The 22845-nt window shown below is 41.0% G+C and overlaps 1 protein-coding gene and 14 non-coding genes across 15 annotated transcripts; all 15 read right to left on the minus strand.

The window, feature by feature from the left end:
* Positions 1–880: 880 nt before the first annotated feature.
* dharma lies at positions 881–1874 on the minus strand. The gene is made up of 3 exons (XM_026372780.1): positions 1551–1874; positions 1180–1388; positions 881–994 (listed from the first exon to the last, which is right to left on the minus strand). The coding sequence occupies exons 1-3, from the start codon at positions 1861–1863 to the stop codon at positions 881–883; spliced, it is 636 nt and encodes a 211-aa protein (XP_026228565.1). The 5' UTR covers positions 1864–1874.
* Positions 1875–10314: 8440 nt separating this feature from the next.
* trnar-ucu lies at positions 10315–10406 on the minus strand. Its single transcript is given in 2 exon segments — positions 10315–10350; positions 10370–10406. It is a non-coding gene; the product is annotated as a tRNA-Arg (tRNA).
* A 605-nt stretch (positions 10407–11011) lies between these two features.
* Positions 11012–11103, minus strand: trnar-ucu. Its single transcript is given in 2 exon segments — positions 11012–11047; positions 11067–11103. It is a non-coding gene; the product is annotated as a tRNA-Arg (tRNA).
* Positions 11104–11405: 302 nt separating this feature from the next.
* On the minus strand, positions 11406–11497 carry trnar-ucu. The gene is given in 2 exon segments: positions 11406–11441; positions 11461–11497. It is a non-coding gene; the product is annotated as a tRNA-Arg (tRNA).
* An 830-nt stretch (positions 11498–12327) lies between these two features.
* trnar-ucu lies at positions 12328–12419 on the minus strand. Its single transcript is given in 2 exon segments — positions 12328–12363; positions 12383–12419. It is a non-coding gene; the product is annotated as a tRNA-Arg (tRNA).
* A 638-nt stretch (positions 12420–13057) lies between these two features.
* On the minus strand, positions 13058–13149 carry trnar-ucu. The gene is given in 2 exon segments: positions 13058–13093; positions 13113–13149. It is a non-coding gene; the product is annotated as a tRNA-Arg (tRNA).
* Positions 13150–13755: 606 nt separating this feature from the next.
* On the minus strand, positions 13756–13847 carry trnar-ucu. The gene is given in 2 exon segments: positions 13756–13791; positions 13811–13847. It is a non-coding gene; the product is annotated as a tRNA-Arg (tRNA).
* Positions 13848–14485: 638 nt separating this feature from the next.
* On the minus strand, positions 14486–14577 carry trnar-ucu. The gene is given in 2 exon segments: positions 14486–14521; positions 14541–14577. It is a non-coding gene; the product is annotated as a tRNA-Arg (tRNA).
* A 1111-nt stretch (positions 14578–15688) lies between these two features.
* Positions 15689–15780, minus strand: trnar-ucu. The gene is given in 2 exon segments: positions 15689–15724; positions 15744–15780. It is a non-coding gene; the product is annotated as a tRNA-Arg (tRNA).
* Positions 15781–16739: 959 nt separating this feature from the next.
* trnar-ucu lies at positions 16740–16831 on the minus strand. The gene is given in 2 exon segments: positions 16740–16775; positions 16795–16831. It is a non-coding gene; the product is annotated as a tRNA-Arg (tRNA).
* Positions 16832–17437: 606 nt separating this feature from the next.
* trnar-ucu lies at positions 17438–17529 on the minus strand. Its single transcript is given in 2 exon segments — positions 17438–17473; positions 17493–17529. It is a non-coding gene; the product is annotated as a tRNA-Arg (tRNA).
* A 638-nt stretch (positions 17530–18167) lies between these two features.
* Positions 18168–18259, minus strand: trnar-ucu. Its single transcript is given in 2 exon segments — positions 18168–18203; positions 18223–18259. It is a non-coding gene; the product is annotated as a tRNA-Arg (tRNA).
* A 1111-nt stretch (positions 18260–19370) lies between these two features.
* Positions 19371–19462, minus strand: trnar-ucu. Its single transcript is given in 2 exon segments — positions 19371–19406; positions 19426–19462. It is a non-coding gene; the product is annotated as a tRNA-Arg (tRNA).
* A 941-nt stretch (positions 19463–20403) lies between these two features.
* trnar-ucu lies at positions 20404–20495 on the minus strand. The gene is given in 2 exon segments: positions 20404–20439; positions 20459–20495. It is a non-coding gene; the product is annotated as a tRNA-Arg (tRNA).
* Positions 20496–21100: 605 nt separating this feature from the next.
* Positions 21101–21192, minus strand: trnar-ucu. The gene is given in 2 exon segments: positions 21101–21136; positions 21156–21192. It is a non-coding gene; the product is annotated as a tRNA-Arg (tRNA).
* Positions 21193–22845: the final 1653 nt, after the last annotated feature.

Genomic DNA, 22845 nt, shown 5'->3' on the forward strand with positions numbered 1-22845 from the left:
CTTCTTCTCTTCAGCATGGAAATGCTTCTAATAACAGTGACAACTCAATGAATATAATAAAGAATTTGATGTTTTTCTACCTGTCACGCTCTTTGTCTTTACTCAGAAATATTTCAGATGATGACGAGCTGTCAGAAGCCTTTTCATATTTCAACAAGGTTCATTTGCCGTGAAGACACACTTCACAGTACATGTGTAAAACAAAGGACCAAAGCCTCAACATGTAAAATACGGTTTTAGAACCAGCTTTATTGCACATTTCACTAGCAGGACTTTTACAGTACAGAGTTATCAACGTAAGTGCCACATAAAGTGGAGTAAAAACATGTTTCTGAAATGTGAAATAATGTAAAGTAATGATAGTAGCAACGGTACTGATGAGCCAGTGGTCATTTTAAATTACACATCAATACAAAGTTCAGTATTACATCAGTGTGTCGCGATGTGGTGTCTTTCACCTAATGGTTAATAAAAATCCACCTAAAGGTAAAAACAGACAAGGAGCTGGATGCTTAAAATCTAAAAGAAACATGCATCTTCAATAAATTACACAGAAATATGAAATAAATAAAAAATAAGAAACCATAACTCCTCCAGTGAAGCTAAAACTGAGCCTGTGGCCAAACGAGTTCACTGTTCCCCAGGTCTGCAGGAGGCAGACAAGGCAGCAAGCAGGACCTGAATGCATCATCTCAAATAAAACTGTCACATCAGCTGCATTAATCTGCAGCAGCTTGTTTTAAGAGTTCATCCAGTGAGGGTCCAGCCTGCCGAAGTGCCCCTGAGCAACTGCAGTCTGGATACGAAAAGACGACTTCTCAGCAGAGAGTGAGGGCAGGATGTGGACAGAGGACAGAGGACAGTGGACAGTGCGTCCTGCTCACAGGAAGGAGAGCTTCTTCTCTGCTGCTCCGCTGACAGGAGAGGAGGGGGATCTGACCCTTGACCCGCTGCGCTGCCGCTTCCTCCGGGCTCTGCGGTTCTTAAACCAAACCTGGAAACAGAGACAGAGATTTAGCTTCATGTGAATTCAAGTTTTCAACGTCTGATCATTCAAGTGGTTCATGTGATGCAGTTCAGCGTCAACACGTCCAAATGTTCACTCATCAAAACAGACAGTTGGTGGTCCGGACCCTTCTGGACCCGTCCGGACCCGTCACACTAAGTCCAGTAACTCACCCTCACGGTCTCCTCGCTGAGTCCCGTGCGCCTCGCCATCTCGGCGCGCGCCTCCACCGCCGGGTAGTCGGTGAGCTCGAACAGCGCCTCGAGCTGCTTGGTCTGACTGTCGGTGAACACCGTCCTCATCCGGGCCTTCTGACGGTGCTGAGCCTGCGCCGACATCCCGGCGTGGTGGTATCCATGGTAACCCGCCAACGACTGAGCATCTGATGAAAAAGAGAAAAAGTTGAGTGAGTTATCGAAGAAAAACGGATTTAACAGCTGATTCTGGTGTTTCAGGTTAAAGGTGAACGAAATGAACGGTTCTGATGAGTTCTGATGAGTTCTTTTCTATTTATTACAGTCAAAATCTGGAAATGTTCACATACCTGCAGAGTCTTTGCTGCTCAAATGCACGTAAACTCCGGAGTTTGGATAAAACTCTGTGCGGTGGAATCCGGCTCCGTACGGGTAACACGCCTCTCCAAAACTCAGCCCTCGGTACTGCAGGCAGCCCGGTACCGGCACTGGAACCGGGACTGGGGCTGGAGGTCTGAGGGTACCGAAGTCCAGACTGAATCCGCCGGGGATGCCCTGCAGATACCCGTCAGGTGAAACCTCCATCACCTGCGGCCTGTGTCCGAGCTGCGGGGACAGGATGCGCTCGATGCTGAAGTCCGACACTCTGCTGCTTCCGTCCATGATCTGACTCCACAATGTCTCCACGAGGTTCGTCCAGAGGTGTCTGAGCCTCCACAGTCTCCAGTGTCCAGTTTTAAACAGGACCGGGATCCTGGAGCCTCCATCAAACATCTGGCAGCTCTTTAATATGCTAATGAGGGTCATGACTCAGTGTCTGATGCTGGACATGAGAAGAAATCAGGGCTTTGATTTGACCTCTGAACTCTGTGATTGTTTGAACTGAACGATGATGTTAGTGGATATGTGAAGTGCTGAGTTCACTGAGATCAGTTATTGTCCATTTAATCTCTGTTTGAACTTTCACCTTTTCATTCTGTGAGATCATGTGTTCAGACACTGTTTAAAGTGACGTTTGATTTCTTTCATGTCCTCATTCTCAACACTTTAGATTCATTATATATGATTTGATTTGGTTAAATTTCATTTGAATGCATTTATTTTAGGACACATTTTCAATCTGCTCCTAAACTGGAAACTGGGGAACAAATGTTCATGTTGTGGTCCTTGTTGATAGGAGCTCATGTTGTGATACTTTCATTCCAGATAATGTTTGAATTCTGTACTTTTCTCCATCAGTGAACCACAGGAACATGATGTTTTCTCCGGTTTTTTGTTTTTTTGTGTTGTTGTCTCTGTTATTCCAGTGTTTCAGGGTTCTGATGTGTTCAGACATGAAATCATTGCTGTCAGAGGTGATAGACGTACACAAGTTAGTACAAGTACTTAAAAAAATACTGCACTACAAATAGAAATAATGTGTTGCTGAAGTTGAAGTACAGCTCTGAAATACAAAAGTTCAAGTACTCCACTAAGAAAACGGGTTTTAAACCATATTTAATTGGATTTTTTACCTAATGTTCTAACGTTAAGTAGTGAAATGATGTAGAACAAAAACAGCTGATTATCAGTAATAATAATAATAATACATTATTAATTATTCGCAATTCTCAACAAGTTACTAACAAGTAAAGCTACAAAATAAATATAGTGGAGAAAACGTACAATAAAAAGTAAACGCAGTATAAGATGGAAGTACAGTTCTACTTTTATACTCCAGTAAAGTACAAATACCTCAAAATTAGTATTTAAGTACAGTACTCGACTAAAAGGAACTTAAAGTTACTCAGCTCCTGTGTTACTCTCAGGTTCAGGATTCTTAGTTTTGGGGGAAGACTAACCTGCAGTGTGTGTGAGTGGTCTGAAGGTGTCGCCACAGTCCAGGAGCTGCTCCAGGACAGGGTCTGAAGACCTGATCAAACTGTCACAGAGTGAAACCAGCGTTTGAGCGTTAACGCGTCTTTGATCTGTCGCATCAGACGAACTGGACGAACACATCAAAGCCGGAGTTAAAGAACTAAAGGAGTTAATGAGCTTTTCTCATGTCCCAGAACTTTTAACGTCTCAGTCCAAACTGTGCAGCAGCAGCCGTGTGGGTGAAAACCAACAGAACAAGATTTAACATTAGTGTTAGTGTGGTACTGACTGGTACTTACTATCTCCATCAGTAGTATTAGTATTTATTTCTCCAACTCTTTGAATACGTCACAGCTTGTGTGTATTTTGCTTCTAGGAACATTTGATCCAATCTAACTTTTACTTTAAAGCTGGTTTATTGAAACCTTTAAAGATTAAAACAGTTCAATATGATCTGCAGCTGAATCCGTTCTCTTTCCTGCGACTGTGACAGGATGAGAGCTGATCAATAATCACATCAATCAGCGCCCTTCCTTTAAACTGTCTCTGATCTGATTCGCTCGTTAACACACATGAACAGAATAAAAAGACCCCGGAGCAGATCTGTAAAAGCAGCGTGGACGACAGCTTTAAACTTTTCTAATGAGGGAAGCTGAAAATGTACAAGTTGATACTGTGTTGGGAGAGATGAAAGAGTGAATGATCATATTACAGAGTACTTCAAGAGACGTGCTAGTACTTTGTTCAGTGCTGGACCTGAACTCTTTACTGTAGTCAAAGTTGAAAATCACCTAAACATACATAGGATCTGGAATTGATCCTCCTCTCCTCGATTCATACGTATCATAAGAATTATTGATGTACAGCTGATGTCATAAGGTTTTAAAGTGTCAGAGGTCAGCAGGTCACCGTGGGTAAGAAGAATAAACTTTATCAGTAAAACAGAATAATAAACATTTTGAAACTTGAAATTCTACATTTATTCTGTTGTGTCTCTGCATCTAGCTGCACTTTGGAGAGACGTGAAGCAGCTCCTCTGTGACAAGAGGTGAACGCGTCTCACTCAGGTGCACAGAGACGTCGTCTGGGGTTCAGTCCACCGGGGTTCAGTCCACCGGGGTTCAGTCCACCGGGGTTCAGTCCACCGGGGTTCAGTCCACCGGGGTTCAGTCCAACTAATCCCAGTGAAGGATGTTTCTGCACAGTTTGAGATGAAGCAGCGTGTGTGAGACTTGAAAAACATCCAAATGACATTTTTTAATAACGATCAGATAATTAAGACATGTTGAGCTCCACTGTTCTCTTTCTTATTTCTACTCCAGCTGTGGATTATTTCACATAAGGTTCCTGTGTTGGACTAAAACTCTTTGGACATGTTTCTGTCTCGACTCTCTTAGCATGAATCAGCAGAAAGTCATGAAGCCCCACACTGCTCGCTGAGCTCCCTCTCTCTCTCTCTGTCTCTCTCTCTCTCTCTCTCTCTCTCTCTCTCTCTCTCTGTCTCTCTCTCTCTCTCTCTCTCTCGCTCCTCCTCTCCTCTCTCTCTCTCTCTCTCTGTCTCTCTCTGTATTCTGTATCTCTATATATGTATTATCTCTCTTTACTCTATATCTCTTGTTCTTCTCTCTTTATATGTAACCCTCTTCTTTATATTTATCTCTATCTGTCTGTATTATGTATGTAGGATATCTAACGATAGATAAGATCTCTCCATCTGTCTTATATTTTCGGTCTCCCATCTCTCTGTCTGTCTTATCCTCTCTCTCTCACATCTCCCTATTATTGTATGTCTCTCTATCTCTTGTCTTCTTGTCTCCTATGTCTGTCTATATATATCCCTATATCTGTATATCTTCTCTGGATTGTCTCAATTATATATGTATGTATCATCTATCATATATATAAATATATCTCTCTGTATGTCTATATCTATCTATATAAAATTATATCTAGTCTGCTTCTCTCTCTCTCTCTCTCTCTCTGTCTCTGTCTCTCTCTCTCTCTCTCTCTCTGTCTTTCTCTCTCGTTCTCTCTTTCTCTCTCTCTCTCTCTGTCTGTCTCTCTGTCTGTCTGTCTCTCTCTCTCTCTCTCTCCATCTCTCTCTCTGTCTGTCTCTCTGGTTTGTCTCCTCTTCTTCTGTCTGTCTCTCTCATCTCTCTCTCCATCTCTCTACTCTCTGCTCCGTCTCTCTTTTTCTTGTTTCTGTCTGCTCTCTTTCCATCTCTCTGTCTGTTTTGTCTGTCTCCGCTCTCTCTGTTCTGCTCTCTTCTCTCTCGCTCTCTTCTCCATCTCTCTCTCTGTCTGTCTATATCTCTATCTCTAAAAATATTCTTGTAGTCTATATCTCTCCATATCTAGCTATGTTGTATATATCCTATCTCTCTATCTGTATCTTCTCTCTGTTCTACCTCTTTCTATTAATTCTCTTATACAGCTATCTATATGTCTTTGTCTATCTGTATCATATTATCTCTCTCTATCTTGTATATATATCTCTCTCTATCTGTCTGATCTCTGTCGGCTCAATCTTTCTGTCTGGTCTGCTAGCTATCCAGTATATCTCTTTGTCGGTCTCTAGATAGAGCTCGGGAGGTAGAGACGGGCGTAGAGCGATATAGCGAGTATAGATCTAGGTCTATCTCTATATATGTAGCTCTATACTTATCTGTCTATCATCTTGTAATCTCTATCTATGTCTGTTATCTCTATCTGGAGCTATTCTATAGCTCTGTATGTATATCGATATATTATAAATCTATCTCGATTGTTATGGATTGAGTGGAGGTTCTATATTATAGCTCTTGTCTGTCTCTCTACTCTCTTATCATCTCTATCTCTGTCGTCTTTCTTATATACTTATCTACATCTCTATCTTGTCTGTATCTACTATCTATCTATGGCTACATACTTACTCTTTATCTATCTATTCTCGTATGTCTATATCTCACTCTCTCCAATCTATCTCTCTGTCTGTTATATCTCTCCCTATATCAATTATATCTATATGTCTGTATTCTCTCCTATATATGCCTATAATCCTCTCTCTCTACATCTATATCTATGTATGTCTGTACTGTCTGTCTATCCTCTCTATATATTGTATGTCTTGTCTATACTCTCTCTCTCTCCATCTCTCTCTCTGTCTCTCTCTCTCCATCTCTCTCTCTGTCTCTCTCTCTCTCTCCATCTCTCTCTCTGTCTCTCTCTCTCCATCTCTCTCTCCATCTCTCTCTCTGTCTCTCTCTCTCTCTCTCTCTCTCTCTCTCTCTCTCTCTCTCTCTCTCTCTCTGTCTCTCTCTCTCTCTCTGTCTGTCTCTCTGTCTGTCTCTCTCTCTCTCTCTGTCTCCCTCTTTCTCTTTCTCTCTCTCCATCTCTCTCTCTGTCTGTCTCTCTCTCTCTCTCTCTCTCTCTCTCTCTCTCTCTCTCTCTCTCTCTCTCTCCCTCTCTCTCTCTGTCTGTCTCTCTCTCTGTCTCTCTCTCTCTCTCTGTCTGTCTCTCTCTCTCTCTCTCCATCTCTCTCTCTGTCTGTCTCTCTCTCTCTCTCTCCATCTCTCTCTCTGTCTGTCTCTCTCTCTCTCTCTGTCTGTCTCTCTGTCTGTCTCCCTCTTTCTGTCTGTCTGCTCTCTATCTGATTAGTAAACACAGCAGGAGTTCACTCACGCTGCTTTTTGGATGGGTTTCAATCCCTCATCTCCTCTTTCATGTCCACTCAGTGTCGGCCGAGCTTCACTACTCCTGTCCAGCGTGTCTTCTGGCATCATTTCAGTAACGTACTTGCTCCGCACTGCATTTTGTTGGAAAACGTTTCACTGGCTTTTGGCTCAGTGTCAGTTCACTGAACTTTGGGCTCGTTCGACACACTCTGCAAGTTCGCCAGCTGGTTGTCACATAAAGGTGCTGCTAGTAGGATTTAAAGGAATCAATCAGCTGAAATGGAAGGTAGTCATTTAGAAAATGAAACCATCAGTGTGTAATCACCTGAAAATACCAAATGAAGTCTTTTGTTTAGCTTAGAATTTGACTTTTATATGTACACAGATCCCAGAGGACACCATGTTTGTACAGTAGCCCAGAAAGGACAAACCAATGGAATCACACTGGAGTTAAAACAATATTCACCATCTTATAGTGACGTTATGGCTCAGAGGCTTTTTAAATATATCACTACATTAACTTCATCTCCTGACTTGTTACTAGTTGATGTGGTGGTGGGAGACGACGCTATGCCTCACGGATATCGTAGGCTCCCTCGTGCTTGGAAATGGGGTGTGACGTATGAGGGATACTCAGAAAGTTGCATTCTGCATCTGCAGCATAGATTTGATCCATTTGAACTACATGTGTCTCTGTTTCAGTGCTACGGTATGTGCTGCATCTCAAGTCCACACCTCCATGAACTGACACACTACTGTTCACTGAACTGGATGGTCTACTACACAAGGTCACAAATATTTGATGGAGATTTATCTGGTTTTGTGGCTCCTCCAAGTCCTGATAAATTGACAGATGAACAATAGGAAGACGACTTGTTTGCTGTGAAGTGAGTTGACTTTTTATGGGCCTAAAGATTTTCACCAACCGCGTACGATTTGAATCCAATGTTGTTACATGTCAACTACAAGTTAACAAGAATGAGTCACAACCATCCACCCAAGAGTAGTTGTTATATTTTAGTGTGGAGCAGTTGTGGACCAACAGATTAGGATTGCAGAGGCTTTATTTGCCCATCACGTCTGATCAGAGTATTTCTGACATAATCAAAAAAACAAAACCATCACATAAGAAACAGAGAAGGATGGGCAGGCAGAGGTCTGAGTCTCGTCCAAACAGACATTTTTGGCTGCAACCCAGCGACAGCCTGAATAATCTGAGGACAGGAAAGAAAAAGAGGCAGATGGGGGAGAATGACGGAGGAGAGGAAATAATTAAGAGCAACACTGATCATTTATTAATAGAAATCAGACGACCAGCCAACTCTTCTGTCATCTTCTGTCTGTGTCTCTTGATGTGTCGACCGGTCGGATCAGCTGATCCAGATCTTAGATCTACATTAAGATGGTTCTGGTCTGTGCTCTAAACTATTAGGAGTTTGTGAATGAAATGTCATCCTGCTGGCATCAGACTGAAAACTCGATGTGTGACTCATCTCACAGCAGCCGCAGGCACAAATCAGGAGAGTTTGGAAATATTGACTCTTTGTGAAGCTGAATGGGTTTCAAATCAGCTGCATGCAGATTTAAAGCTCCACAGTCTTTAGCTGTCAATCTCTGGATCAGAAAAACGATTGCACATAAATGTAGTTGAGCACAAGTGGTTAATCTGCATGAATGTGAAGTCATCACAGTTCTGACTGACACACGAGACACAAAGTTATATTATGTTTCCTGGAGCAGTAGTAGCATTTGAAGGAAACACGTGTGAACCAGAGAACCCTGCTGCAGATTAGTCCGCCAACAATAATATATGGACGTGCACAAAACTGCTGTAGGAAGACAGGAGGACGAATGTATGAATGTTGTGAGTGCTGACGTCTCCTTGTGATCCAGTTCTTTTTGTTTGCTTTGTACTTAATTCGCAAATCTGAATGTAAATGTTCAAATCATCCACCTCCACAGTCACCAGTTAAAAGACAAACCATCATGTCCATACAGTGGTTGATTAAAAACTAGGACACATTACTGAGCCAGATTCAACCTTTTTGCAAGACAATGCTAAGTTTTTCCCCTCAGTTTCTTTGCCTACACAAAAGGCTCACTGAAATAAATGAAGTTCACATGTGTAGGACCAAGCTTGACATCCTCCACCTTTTCCTCCTTTGTGTTAGACTGACTGACCTTCTCTCTGCTTGTGTCTCAGTCTACCTGACATTTGTCAGCCTACTTACATAATAAAGACCCTGTCTGAATATTCACAGCTGCAGTTCTGTGTCTGAGCAGCAGGAGGCAGCACAGACAGCAGAGCAGACAGACGACTGCTAAACCATTATGTAATGTCTCCGACTTCCCAGCCCTCTCTCTTTCTCTCTGACTCAATTTCTCTCTTTATCTTTTCATTGATTTATCTTCCACAAACCATTGTTCCTCAATGTGACTGATTTTCTCTCTCTTACAATTTCCTGTCTTTCACTAGTTACACGCGTTTGATATTGTCTTAATATAAATTTTAAATAACAGTGGACATTGAACCGTTGCACTTTGTCTGATACACACACACATGCTAGACAGTCAGAAGGCTGTCTGACCTTCACTGCTCTGCAAAGACTGGAAGACACAAACCGCACAAACTCAACACAGTTTGTCTTTCTACAGTTGTGAAGAAGAACAGAATGTATACCATAACGTCTTTATCTATAATCTTATTTCAAACCAAGTCCTAATCCTCAAAATACCTTCTGAAGTTGTGAGTACCAGCCTTACATACTGTGTCCATACAGCGTAATAAAAACACACACAGCCTCCTTCCCGCCGTGCTGCGTGTCACTGGAGGCATTCCAAAAGTTTGTCTCTGTATAATGCTGTCTCTCTACAGGCATGCTTGATTTAACTCAACTCGGCAGGAGTGTTCTTCCTGCGAATACCTCAGATAGATCCACCCATCTTTACTATGTTTAAGGTTTAAGGCCTTACAAAATATAGTTGCATACAGAATTATTTAGAAAACACAACAACCCCACTGAGCAGCACCAGAAGACAGTGGAGAGGAAAAACTCCCTTTAGAGGAAAAAACTTCCAGCAGAACCAGGATCCGGGTGGGTGGCCATCTGCCTCAAACGGTTGGGGTGAGCGGAAAGAGGAGAGAGAAAAGAACAGCAGGCAACGAAAAACAACAACAAACAGGTTGGTAGGACCAGGAACTGGACTCTGGAGATGTACAGCTCCAAGGAGGAGGATACCTGCAGAGGAGAACAGAGAGAAGGAGACGGTAACACATGCGCTATCCATTACGCCACAGAGCCTGATGCATACTGCCCTCCATTGTCTACATGGGCGTGTAGGTAAAGAGTAAAAACCACGGTGTATTTCTGTGAGAAACGATCAGATCAAGATTGGAAAACAACACTAGCTGAAGGAACCATGGATGGAAAACTTTTTTAACAGGCTTCTGCACCATTTTCCCCATCACCTGATTTACCCAAAGTGTTCTCTTCTTCTTCTAGAGAACACAATTCGCTTTTTGACTTTGGAAGGGTAATATGGTTCTGTTGATCATGTAGGGCGAGAACTGGTCTTCTAGTATGATGCAGACTTATTTAAATATCGACTCTGGTGGGACTCGAACCCACAACCTTTGAATACCTTCCTATGTACTTACCTAGAAGTCCAATGCGCTATCCATTGCGCCACAGAGCCTGATGCACACTGTCCTCCATTGTCTACATGGGCGTGTAGGTAAAGAGTAAAAACCACGGTGTATATCTGTGAGAAACGATCAGATCAAGATTGGAAAACAACACTAGCTGAAGGAACCATGGATGGAAAACTTTTTTAACAGGCTTCTGCACCATTTTCCCCATCACCTGATTTACCCAAAGTGTTCTCTTCTTCTTCTAGAGAACACAATTCGCTTTTTGACTTTGGAAGGGTGATATGGTTCTGTTGATCATGTAGGGCGAGAACTGGTCGTCTAGTATGATGCAGACGTATTTAAATATCGACTCTGCTGGGACTCGAACCCACAAACTTTGGATAAATTCACCCACAACCTTTGCTATACTAACTGAAGGAAACATGAATGAAAAACTTTTCAGGCATCTGAGCCATTTTCCCCGTGGCGTGACTTACCTAAAGTGTCACTCATATATCGCTTTGGAGGATACATGTTTCTGCCAAATCACTAACAGGCAAAGTAACAGGGACCCATAATTTGCTTTTTGACTTTGTAAGGGTGATATGGTTCTGTTGATCATGTAGGGCGAGATCTGGTCTTCTAGTATGATGCAAACTTATTTAAATATTGACTCTGGTGGGACTCGAACCCACAACCTTTGAATACCTTCCTATGTGCTTACCTAGAAGTCCAATGCGCTATCCATTGCGCCACAGAGCCTGATGCACACTGTCCTCCATTGTCTACATGGGCGTGTAGGTAAAGAGTAAAAACCACGGTGTATTTCTGTGAGAAACGATCAGATCAAGATTGGAAAACAACACTAGCTGAAGGAACCATGGATGGAAAACTTTTTTAACAGGCTTCTGCACCATTTTCCCCATCACCTGATTTACCCAAAGTGTTCTCTTCTTCTACTAGAGAACACAATTCGCTTTTTGACTTTGGAAGGGTTATATGGTTCTGTTGATCATGTAGAGCGAGAACTGGTCGTCTAGTATGATGCAGACGTATTTAAATATCGACTCTGGTGGGACTCGAACCCACAACCTTTGAATACCTTCCTATGTGCTTACCTAGAAGTCCAATGCGCTATCCATTACGCCACAGAGCCTGATGCACACTGTCCTCCATTGTCTACATGGGCGTGTAGGTAAAGAGTAAAAACCACGGTGCATATCTATGAAAAAGAATGATCAGACTAGCAAAAAGAACATTGGAGAACAATACTAGCTGAAGGAACCATGGATGAAAAACCTTCTTAACAAAAGGCTTCTGCGCCATTTTCCCCGTGGCATGACTAGCCTCAAGTGTCCTCTTTTGTAGTGTTAGTTATAAGACAATATGTGGACCACAATCAATCATATAATGCTTTGGAGGATACAAGCCTCTGCCAAATCACTAAGAATGAAAGTAATCAGGATGCATAATTCGCTTTTTTTTTTTTTTTTTCAGCTTTGTAAGGGTGATATGGTTCTGTTGATCATGTAGAGCGAGAACTGGTCGTCTAGTATGATGCAGACTTATTTAAATATCGACTCTGGTGGGACTCGAACCCACAAACTTTGGATAAATTCACCCACAACCTTTTTTATACTAACTGAAGGAAACATGAATGAAAAACTTTTCAGGCATCTGAGCCATTTTCCCCGTGGCGTGACTTACCTAAAGTGTCACTCATATATCGCTTTGGAGGATACATGTTTCTGCCAAATCACTAACAGGCAAAATAACAGGGACCCATAATTTGCTTTTTGACTTTGTAAGGGTGATATGGTTCTGTTGATCATGTAGGGCGAGAACTGGTCGTCTAGTATGATGCAGACGTATTTAAATATCGACTCTGGTGGGAATCGTTTTTTAAATTTGTAAGGGTGATATGGTTCTGTTGATCATGTAGGGCGAGAACTGGTCGTCTAGTATGATGCAGACGTATTTAAATATCGACTCTGGTGGGACTCGAACCCACAACCTTTGAATACCTTCCTATGTGCTTACCTAGAAGTCCAATGCGCTATCCATTGCGCCACAGAGCCTGATGCACACTGTCCTCCATTGTCTACATGGGCGTGTAGGTAAAGAGTAAAAACCACGGTGTATTTCTGTGAGAAACGATCAGATCAAGATTGGAAAACAACACTAGCTGAAGGAACCATGGATGGAAAACTTTTTTAACAGGCTTCTGCACCATTTTCCCCATCACCTGATTTACCCAAAGTGTTCTCTTCTTCTACTAGAGAACACAATTCGCTTTTTGACTTTGGAAGGGTGATATGGTTCTGTTGATCATGTAGGACAAGAAGTTGTCTTCTAGTATGATGCCATATGTATGTATTATGTATTTCTGTGAGAAAGAATGATCAGACTAGCAAAAAGAAGATTGGAAAACAATACTAGCTGAAGGAACCATGGATGGAAAACTTTTTTATCAGGCTTCTGCATTGTGTGTTCTCTAGTAGATGAAGAAAGATTTTCAAAGATGTTCACAATTCACTTTTTTACTTTTGAAGGGTAATATGGTTTTATTGTACATCTAGTATGATGCAGACATATTTAAGACTTAAACATCGACTCTGGTGGGAATCGTTTTTTAAATTTGTAAGGGTGATATGGTTCTGTTGATCATGTAGAGCGAGAACTGGTCTTCTAGTATGATGCAGACATATTTAAATATCGACTCTGGTGGGACTCGAACCCACAACCTTTGAATACCTTCCTATGTGCTTACCTAGAAGTCCAATGCGCTATCCATTGCGCCACAGAGCCTGATGCACACTGTCCTCCATTGTCTACATGGGCGTGTAGGTAAAGAGTAAAAACCACGGTGTATTTCTGTGAGAAACGATCAGATCAAGATTGGAAAACAACACTAGCTGAAGGAACCATGGATGGAAAACTTTTTTAACAGGCTTCTGCACCATTTTCCCCATCACCTGATTTACCCAAAGTGTTCTCTTCTTCTACTAGAGAACACAATTCGCTTTTTGACTTTGGAAGGGTGATATGGTTCTGTTGATCATGTAGAGCGAGAACTGGTCGTCTAGTATGATGCAGACGTATTTAAATATCGACTCTGCTGGGACTCGAACCCACAAACTTTGGATAAATTCACCCACAACCTTTTTTATACTAACTGAAGGAAACATGGATGAAAAAACTTTTCAGGCATCTGAGCCATTTTCCCCGTGGCGTGACTTACCTAAAGTGTCACTCATATATCGCTTTGGAGGATACATGTTTCTGCCAAATCACTAACAGGCAAAGTAACAGGGACCCATAATTTGCTTTTTGACTTTGTAAGGGTGATATGGTTCTGTTGATCATGTAGGGCGAGAACTGGTCTTCTAGTATGATGCAGACTTATTTAAATATCGACTCTGGTGGGACTCGAACCCACAACCTTTGAATACCTTCCTAAGTGCTTACCTAGAAGTCCAATGCGCTATCCATTGCGCCACAGAGCCTGATGCATACTGTCCTCCATTGTCTACATGGGCGTGTAGGTAAAGAGTAAAAACCACGGTGTATTTCTGTGAGAAACGATCAGATCAAGATTGGAAAACAACACTAGCTGAAGGAACCATGGATGGAAAACTTTTTTAACAGGCTTCTGCACCATTTTCCCCATCACCTGATTTACCCAAAGTGTTCTCTTCTTCTTCTAGAGAACACAATTCGCTTTTTGACTTTGGAAGGGTGATATGGTTCTGTTGATCATGTAGGACAAGAAGTTGTCTTCTAGTATGATGCCATATGTATGTATTATGTATTTCTGTGAGAAAGAATGATCAGACTAGCAAAAAGAAGATTGGAAAACAATACTAGCTGAAGGAACCATGGATGGAAAACTTTTTTATCAGGCTTCTGCATTGTGTGTTCTCTAGTAGATGAAGAAAGATTTTCAAAGATGTTCACAATTCACTTTTTTACTTTTGAAGGGTAATATGGTTTTATTGTACATCTAGTATGATGCAGACATATTTAAGACTTAAACATCGACTCTGGTGGGAATCGTTTTTTAAATTTGTAAGGGTGATATGGTTCTGTTGATCATGTAGAGCGAGAACTGGTCTTCTAGTGTGATGCAGACTTATTTAAATATCGACTCTGGTGGGACTCGAACCCACAACCTTTGAATACCTTCCTATGTGCTTACCTAGAAGTCCAATGCGCTATCCATTACGCCACAGAGCCTGATGCACACTGTCCTCCATTGTCTACATGGCCGTGTAGGTAAAGAGTAAAAACCACAGTGCATTTCTATGAAAAAGAATGATCAGACTAGCAAAAAGAACATTGGAGAACAATACTAGCTGAAGGAACCATGGATGAAAAACCTTCTTAACAAAAGGCTTCTGCGCCATTTTCCCCGTGGCATGACTAGCCTCAAGTGTCCTCTTTTGTAGTGTTAGTTATAAGACAATATGTGGACCACAATCAATCATATAATGCTTTGGAGGATACAAGCCTCTGCCAAATCACTAAGAATGAAAGTAATCAGGATGCATAATTCGCTTTTTTTTTTTTTTTTTTCAGCTTTGTAAGGGTGATATGGTTCTGTTGATCATGTAGGGCGAGAACTGGTCGTCTAATATGATGCAGACTTATTTAAATATCGACTAAACATTGTCTACATGGGCGTGTAGGTAAAGAGTAAAAACCACGGTGTATTTCTGTGAGAAACAATCAGATCAAGATTGGAAAACAACACTAGCTGAAGGAACCATGGATGGAAAACTTTTTTAACAGGCTTCTGCACCATTTTCCCCATCACCTGATTTACCCAAAGTGTTCTCTTCTTCTTCTAGAGAACACAATTCACTTTTTTACTTTTGAAGGGTAATATGGTTTTATTGTACATCTAGTTTGATGCAGACATATTTAAGACTTAAACATCGACTCTGGTGGGAATCGTTTTTTAAATTTGTAAGGGTGATATGGTTCTGTTGATCATGTAGAGCGAGAACTGGTCGTCTAGTATGATGCAGACGTATTTAAATATCGACTCTGCTGGGACTCGAACCCACAAACTTTGGATAAATTCACCCACAACCTTTGCTATACTAACTGAAGGAAAAATGAATGAAAAACTTTTCAGGCATCTGAGCCATTTTCCCCGTGGCGTGACTTACCTAAAGTGTCACTCATATATCGCTTTGGAGGATACATGTTTCTGCCAAATCACTAACAGGCAAAATAACAGGGACCCATAATTTGCTTTTTGACTTTGTAAGGGTGATATGGTTCTGTTGATCATGTAGAGCGAGAACTGGTCTTCTAGTCTGACACAGACTTATTTAAATATCGACTCTGGTGGGACTCGAACCCACAACCTTTGAATACCTTCCTATGTGCTTACCTAGAAGTCCAATGCGCTATCCATTGCGCCACAGAGCCTGATGCACACTGTCCTCCATTGTCTACATGGGCGTGTAGGTAAAGAGTAAAAACCACGGTGTATTTCTGTGAGAAACGATCAGATCAAGATTGGAAAACAACACTAGCTGAAGGAACCATGGATGGAAAACTTTTTATCAGGCTTCTGCGCCATTTTCCCCATCACCTGATTTACCCAAAGTGTTCTCTAGTAGATGAAGATCTTTCTTCATCTACTAGAGAACACAATTCGCTGTTTGACTTTGGAAGGGTAATATGGTTCTGTTGATCATCTAGGACAAGAAGTTGTCTTCTAGTATGATGCCATATGTATGTATTATGTATTTCTGTGAGAAAGAATGATCAGACTAGCAAAAAAAAGATTGGAAAACAACACTAGCTGAAGGAACCATGGATGGAAAACTTTTTTATCAGGCTTCTGCATTGTGTGTTCTCTAGTAGATGAAGAAAGATTTTCAAAGATGTTCACAATTCACTTTTTTACTTTTGAAGGGTAATATGGTTTTATTGTACATCTAGTATGATGCAGACATATTTAAGACTTAAACATCGACTCTGGTGGGAATCGTTTTTTAAATTTGTAAGGGTGATATGGTTCTGTTGATCATGTAGAGCGAGAACTGGTCGTCTAGTATGATGCAGACGTATTTAAATATCGACTCTGGTGGGACTCGAACCCACAAACTTTGGATAAATTCACCCACAACCTTTGCTATACTAAATGAAGGAAACATGAATGAAAAACTTTTCAGGCATCTGAGCCATTTTCCCCGTGGCGTGACTTACCTAAAGTGTCACTCATATATCGCTTTGGAGGATACATGTTTCTGCCAAATCACTAACAGGCAAAGTAACATGGACCCATAATTTGCTTTTTGACTTTGTAAGGGTGATATGGTTCTGTTGATCATGTAGGGCGAGAACTGGTCTTCTAGTATGATGCAGACTTATTTAAATATCGACTCTGGTGGGACTCGAACCCACAACCTTTGAATACCTTCCTATGTGCTTACCTAGAAGTCCAATGCGCTATCCATTGCGCCACAGAGCCTGATGCACACTGTCCTCCATTGTCTACATGGGCGTGTAGGTAAAGAGTAAAAACCACGGTGTATTTCTGTGAGAAACGATCAGATCAAGATTGGAAAACAACACTAGCTGAAGGAACCATGGATGGAAAACTTTTTTAACAGGCTTCTGCACCATTTTCCCCATCACCTGATTTACCCAAAGTGTTCTCTTCTTCTACTAGAGAACACAATTCGCTTTTTGACTTTGGAAGGGTGATATGGTTCTGTTGATCATGTAGAGCGAGAACTGGTCGTCTAGTATGATGCAGACGTATTTAAATATCGACTCTGCTGGGACTCGAACCCACAAACTTTGGATAAATTCACCCACAACCTTTGCTATACTAACTGAAGGAAACATGGATGAAAAAACTTTTCAGGCATCTGAGCCATTTTCCCCGTGGCGTGACTTACCTAAAGTGTCACTCATATATCGCTTTGGAGGATACATGTTTCTGCCAAATCACTAACAGGCAAAGTAACAGGGACCCATAATTTGCTTTTTGACTTTGTAAGGGTGATATGGTTCTGTTGATCATGTAGGGCGAGAACTGGTCTTCTAGTATGATGCAGACTTATTTAAATATCGACTCTGGTGGGACTCGAACCCACAACCTTTGAATACCTTCCTAAGTGCTTACCTAGAAGTCCAATGCGCTATCCATTGCGCCACAGAGCCTGATGCACACTGTCCTCCATTGTCTACATGGGCGTGTAGGTAAAGAGTAAAAACCACGGTGTATTTCTGTGAGAAACGATCAGATCAAGATTGGAAAACAACACTAGCTGAAGGAACCATGGATGGAAAACTTTTTTAACAGGCTTCTGCACCATTTTCCCCATCACCTGATTTACCCAAAGTGTTCTCTTCTTCTTCTAGAGAACACAATTCGCTGTTTGACTTTGGAAGGGTAATATGGTTCTGTTGATCATGTAGGACAAGAAGTTGTCTTCTAGTATGATGCCATATGTATGTATTATGTATTTCTGTGAGAAAGAATGATCAGACTAGCAAAAAGAAGATTGGAAAACAATACTAGCTGAAGGAACCATGGATGGAAAACTTTTTTATCAGGCTTCTGCATTGTGTGTTCTCTAGTAGATGAAGAAAGATTTTCAAAGATGTTCACAATTCACTTTTTTACTTTTGAAGGGTAATATGGTTTTATTGTACATCTAGTATGATGCAGACATATTTAAGACTTAAACATCGACTCTGGTGGGAATCGTTTTTTAAATTTGTAAGGGTGATATGGTTCTGTTGATCATGTAGAGCGAGAACTGGTCGTCTAGTATGATGCAGACGTATTTAAATATCGACTCTGGTGGGACTCGAACCCACAACCTTTGAATACCTTCCTATGTGCTTACCTAGAAGTCCAATGCGCTATCCATTGCGCCACAGAGCCTGATGCACACTGTCCTCCATTGTCTACATGGCCGTGTAGGTAAAGAGTAAAAACCACAGTGCATTTCTATGAAAAAGAATGATCAGACTAGCAAAAAGAACATTGGAGAACAATACTAGCTGAAGGAACCATGGATGAAAAACCTTCTTAACAAAAGGCTTCTGCGCCATTTTCCCCGTGGCATGACTAGCCTCAAGTGTCCTCTTTTGTAGTGTTAGTTATAAGACAATATGTGGACCACAATCAATCATATAATGCTTTGGAGGATACAAGCCTCTGCCAAATCACTAAGAATGAAAGTAATCAGGATGCATAATTCGCTTTTTTTTTTTTTTTTTTCAGCTTTGTAAGGGTGATATGGTTCTGTTGATCATGTAGGGCGAGAACTGGTCGTCTAGTATGATGCAGACTTATTTAAATATCGACTAAACATTGTCTACATGGGCGTGTAGGTAAAGAGTAAAAACCACGGTGTATTTCTGTGAGAAACGATCAGATCAAGATTGGAAAACAACACTAGCTGAAGGAACCATGGATGGAAAACTTTTTTAACAGGCTTCTGCACCATTTTCCCCATCACCTGATTTACCCAAAGTGTTCTCTTCTTCTTCTAGAGAACACAATTCACTTTTTTACTTTTGAAGGGTAATATGGTTTTATTGTACATCTAGTTTGATGCAGACATATTTAAGACTTAAACATCGACTCTGGTGGGAATCGTTTTTTAAATTTGTAAGGGTGATATGGTTCTGTTGATCATGTAGAGCGAGAACTGGTCGTCTAGTATGATGCAGACGTATTTAAATATCGACTCTGCTGGGACTCGAACCCACAAACTTTGGATAAATTCACCCACAACCTTTGCTATACTAACTGAAGGAAACATGAATGAAAAACTTTTCAGGCATCTGAGCCATTTTCCCCGTGGCGTGACTTACCTAAAGTGTCACTCATATATCGCTTTGGAGGATACATGTTTCTGCCAAATCACTAACAGGCAAAATAACAGGGACCCATAATTTGCTTTTTGACTTTGTAAGGGTGATATGGTTCTGTTGATCATGTAGAGCGAGAACTGGTCTTCTAGTCTGACACAGACTTATTTAAATATCGACTCTGGTGGGACTCGAACCCACAACCTTTGAATACCTTCCTAAGTGCTTACCTAGAAGTCCAATGCGCTATCCATTGCGCCACAGAGCCTGATGCACACTGTCCTCCATTGTCTACATGGGCGTGTAGGTAAAGAGTAAAAACCACGGTGTATTTCTGTGAGAAACGATCAGATCAAGATTGGAAAACAACACTAGCTGAAGGAACCATGGATGGAAAACTTTTTTAACAGGCTTCTGCACCATTTTCCCCATCACCTGATTTACCCAAAGTGTTCTCTTCTTCTACTAGAGAACACAATTCGCTTTTTGACTTTGGAAGGGTAATATGGTTCTGTTGATCATCTAGGACAAGAAGTTGTCTTTTAGTATGATGCCATATGTATGTATTATGTATTTCTGTGAGAAAGAATGATCAGACTAGCAAAAAGAAGATTGGAAAACAATACTAGCTGAAGGAACCATGGATGGAAAACTTTTTTATCAGGCTTCTGCATTGTGTGTTCTCTAGTAGATGAAGAAAGATTTTCAAAGATGTTCACAATTCACTTTTTTACTTTTGAAGGGTAATATGGTTTTATTGTACATCTAGTATGATGCAGACATATTTAAGACTTAAACATCGACTCTGGTGGGAATCGTTTTTTAAATTTGTAAGGGTGATATGGTTCTGTTGATCATGTAGAGCGAGAACTGGTCGTCTAGTATGATGCAGACGTATTTAAATATCGACTCTGCTGGGACTCGAACCCACAAACTTTGGATAAATTCACCCACAACCTTTGCTATACTAACTGAAGGAAACATGAATGAAAAACTTTTCAGGCATCTGAGCCATTTTCCCCGTGGCGTGACTTACCTAAAGTGTCACTCATATATCGCTTTGGAGGATACATGTTTCTGCCAAATCACTAACAGGCAAAGTAACAGGGACCCATAATTAGCTTTTTGACTTTGTAAGGGTGATATGGTTCTGTTGATCATGTAGAGCGAGAACTGGTCTTCTAGTGTGATGCAGACTTATTTTAATATCGACTCTGGTGGGACTCGAACCCACAACCTTTGAATACCTTCCTATGTGCTTACCTAGAAGTCCAATGCGCTATCCATTGCGCCACAGAGCCTGATGCATACTGCCCTCCATTGTCTACATGGGCGTGTAGGTAAAGAGTAAAAACCACGGTGTATTTCTGTGAGAAACGATCAGATCAAGATTGGAAAACAACACTAGCTGAAGGAACCATGGATGGAAAACTTTTTTAACAGGCTTCTGCACCATTTTCCCCATCACCTGATTTACCCAAAGTGTTCTCTTCTTCTTCTAGAGAACACAATTCGCTTTTTAAATTTGTAAGGGTGATATGGTTCTGTTGATCATGTAGGGCGAGAACTGGTCGTCTAGTATGATGCAGACGTATTTAAATATCGACTCTGGTGGGACTCGAACCCACAAACTTTGGATAAATTCACCCACAACCTTTGCAATACTAACTGAAGGAAACATGGATGAAAAACTTTTCAGGCATCTGAGCCATTTTCCCCGTGGCGTGACTTACCTAAAGTGTCACTCATATATCGCTTTGGAGGATACATGTTTCTGCCAAATCACTAACAGGCAAAATAACAGGGACCCATAATTTGCTTTTTGACTTTGTAAGGGTGATATGGTTCTGTTGATCATGTAGGGCGAGAACTGGTCTTCTAGTCAGATGCAGACTTATTTAAATATCGACTCTGGTGGGACTCGAACCCACAACCTTTGAAAACCTTCCAATGTGCTTACCTAGAAGTCCAATGCGCTATCCATTGCGCCACAGAGCCTGATGCACACTGTCCTCCATTGTCTACATGGGCGTGTAGGTAAAGAGTAAAAACCACGGTGTATTTCTGTGAGAAACAATGATCAGACTAGCAAAAAGAAGATTGGAGAACAATACTTGTTTTATCAAAACCTATTTTTTTCAGGCATCTGAACTATTTACCTTCCCATGTGCTCACCTAGAAGTCCAACGCGCTGTTCATTGCGCCACAGAGCCTGACGTATGCTACAAGTCATGTATGTCCTCTAGTAGATGAAGATCTTTCTTTCTGACTGTTCTTACTCAGTGTGGTTATTTGGTCAGAAAGAGAGTTTCACTTTGAAAATTAGGGCTGGAAAATGTCACCTCTAAACACCAAGGACAAGAGAAACAGAACATTTGACCATTTGTTTGTCATTTCTCTCTTCTTAGTGTGTCAGGTAAGTGGTTAAGGCTTCTACTTCTTACCATTAAAAAGGTCAGAACTGATGTTGCGCTAAAGGTCAGGTAATGCATTCAGAAATAACATACACACACACACACACACACACACACACACAGACACACACACAGAGTGGGAGCTTACACAATGCAAAATTCCTGCATAACAAAAGTGACAACAAGACAGTTTTTAGTTCAGTCATCCAGTGTGTGTCACAGACATAAGAGAGTGTAATTGGCTGGCAGTCATCAGAACAGGAGTAACGATTGACTGATAGATGAACAGACAGAACAATACAGTTTAAATACAAATGTAATTACAGTGTGGATATGCTACATCATGTAAAAGTTGTTTCACCAGCTGAGCCTATGTTGACACGCTACAATTCTTTACACAGTGCCTCCTCTGACCCTCGGACTCGGACTGTTCACACATCCAGCCCTTGTGAAGTTAGGTAGCCTCTCAGTATTAAGACATGTACACTGGAAGAAGCTACACAACGAGCTTGAATGGTGGTTTATGAGAGATTGTACCATCATTATCACTTCTAATGGAGTGTTCAAGAAGTCTATCTGTAGTTTCCCAGTGACACTGAAATGTGTTATTAAGAGCACCACTACGGGCCAGTGTTGAGGAGCAATCACATCCATTTTCAGCAGGAAATACACATTTAGTTTGTGTCTGATGTAGTTTTTCCACGAGAAAGTTTAATTACTGCATCAAATCTGTCTTTATCACCGAAACACTGCAAATATTGTTCATTCCAAAAGTTTAACTACATGACACAATGTTGATTTATTAAAAGGTTCTAACGGCACGAAAATGTTGTCTCTCAAGTGTTATTTAAGAATCAAATATAAAATAATATAAATAATATATATATATAAATATATATATATAAACTGCACATGCACCATTCGGCTACAGAGGGTGAAGCAACAAGAAGTAAAAACGAATTTGAAATGCTTCATGTAAAGCAGTCAAAGTGCCAAACACAGTCGAAAATGAGTCTGTAACATGCCGAATGGTGAAATGAAGGAGTTCCTTTGAAGCAGCAACAGCTGAAATGAGATAGACGGAGGTGAACAGATGTTTAAACTCTTCTGTCCTTTTGGACTTGAACTATTTCTGGTAAACATCAGTTAGCAGAAGAATTAACATCTCACTGTTGGCTAAAGTCTTACAAACACAAACTGTCTCAACACAAAGACTTCCAAACGACTGGTGAAGTGA

Source organism: Anabas testudineus, chromosome 13 (genome assembly GCF_900324465.2).
Source record: "Anabas testudineus chromosome 13, fAnaTes1.2, whole genome shotgun sequence".
Classification (NCBI taxonomy): Eukaryota; Metazoa; Chordata; class Actinopteri; order Anabantiformes; family Anabantidae; genus Anabas; species Anabas testudineus.

Coding starts and splice junctions, on each gene's coding strand:
- dharma (XM_026372780.1), bottom strand. CDS start 1,863: ATGGACGGAAGCAGCAGAGTGTCGGACTTCAGCATCGAGCGCATCCTG. Junction 1,389..1,550: donor GAGCAGCAAAGACTCTGCAG/GTATGTGAACAT, acceptor CTTTTTCATCAG/ATGCTCAGTCGTTGGCGGGT. Junction 995..1,179: donor TCAGCGAGGAGACCGTGAGG/GTGAGTTACTGG, acceptor CTCTGTTTCCAG/GTTTGGTTTAAGAACCGCAG.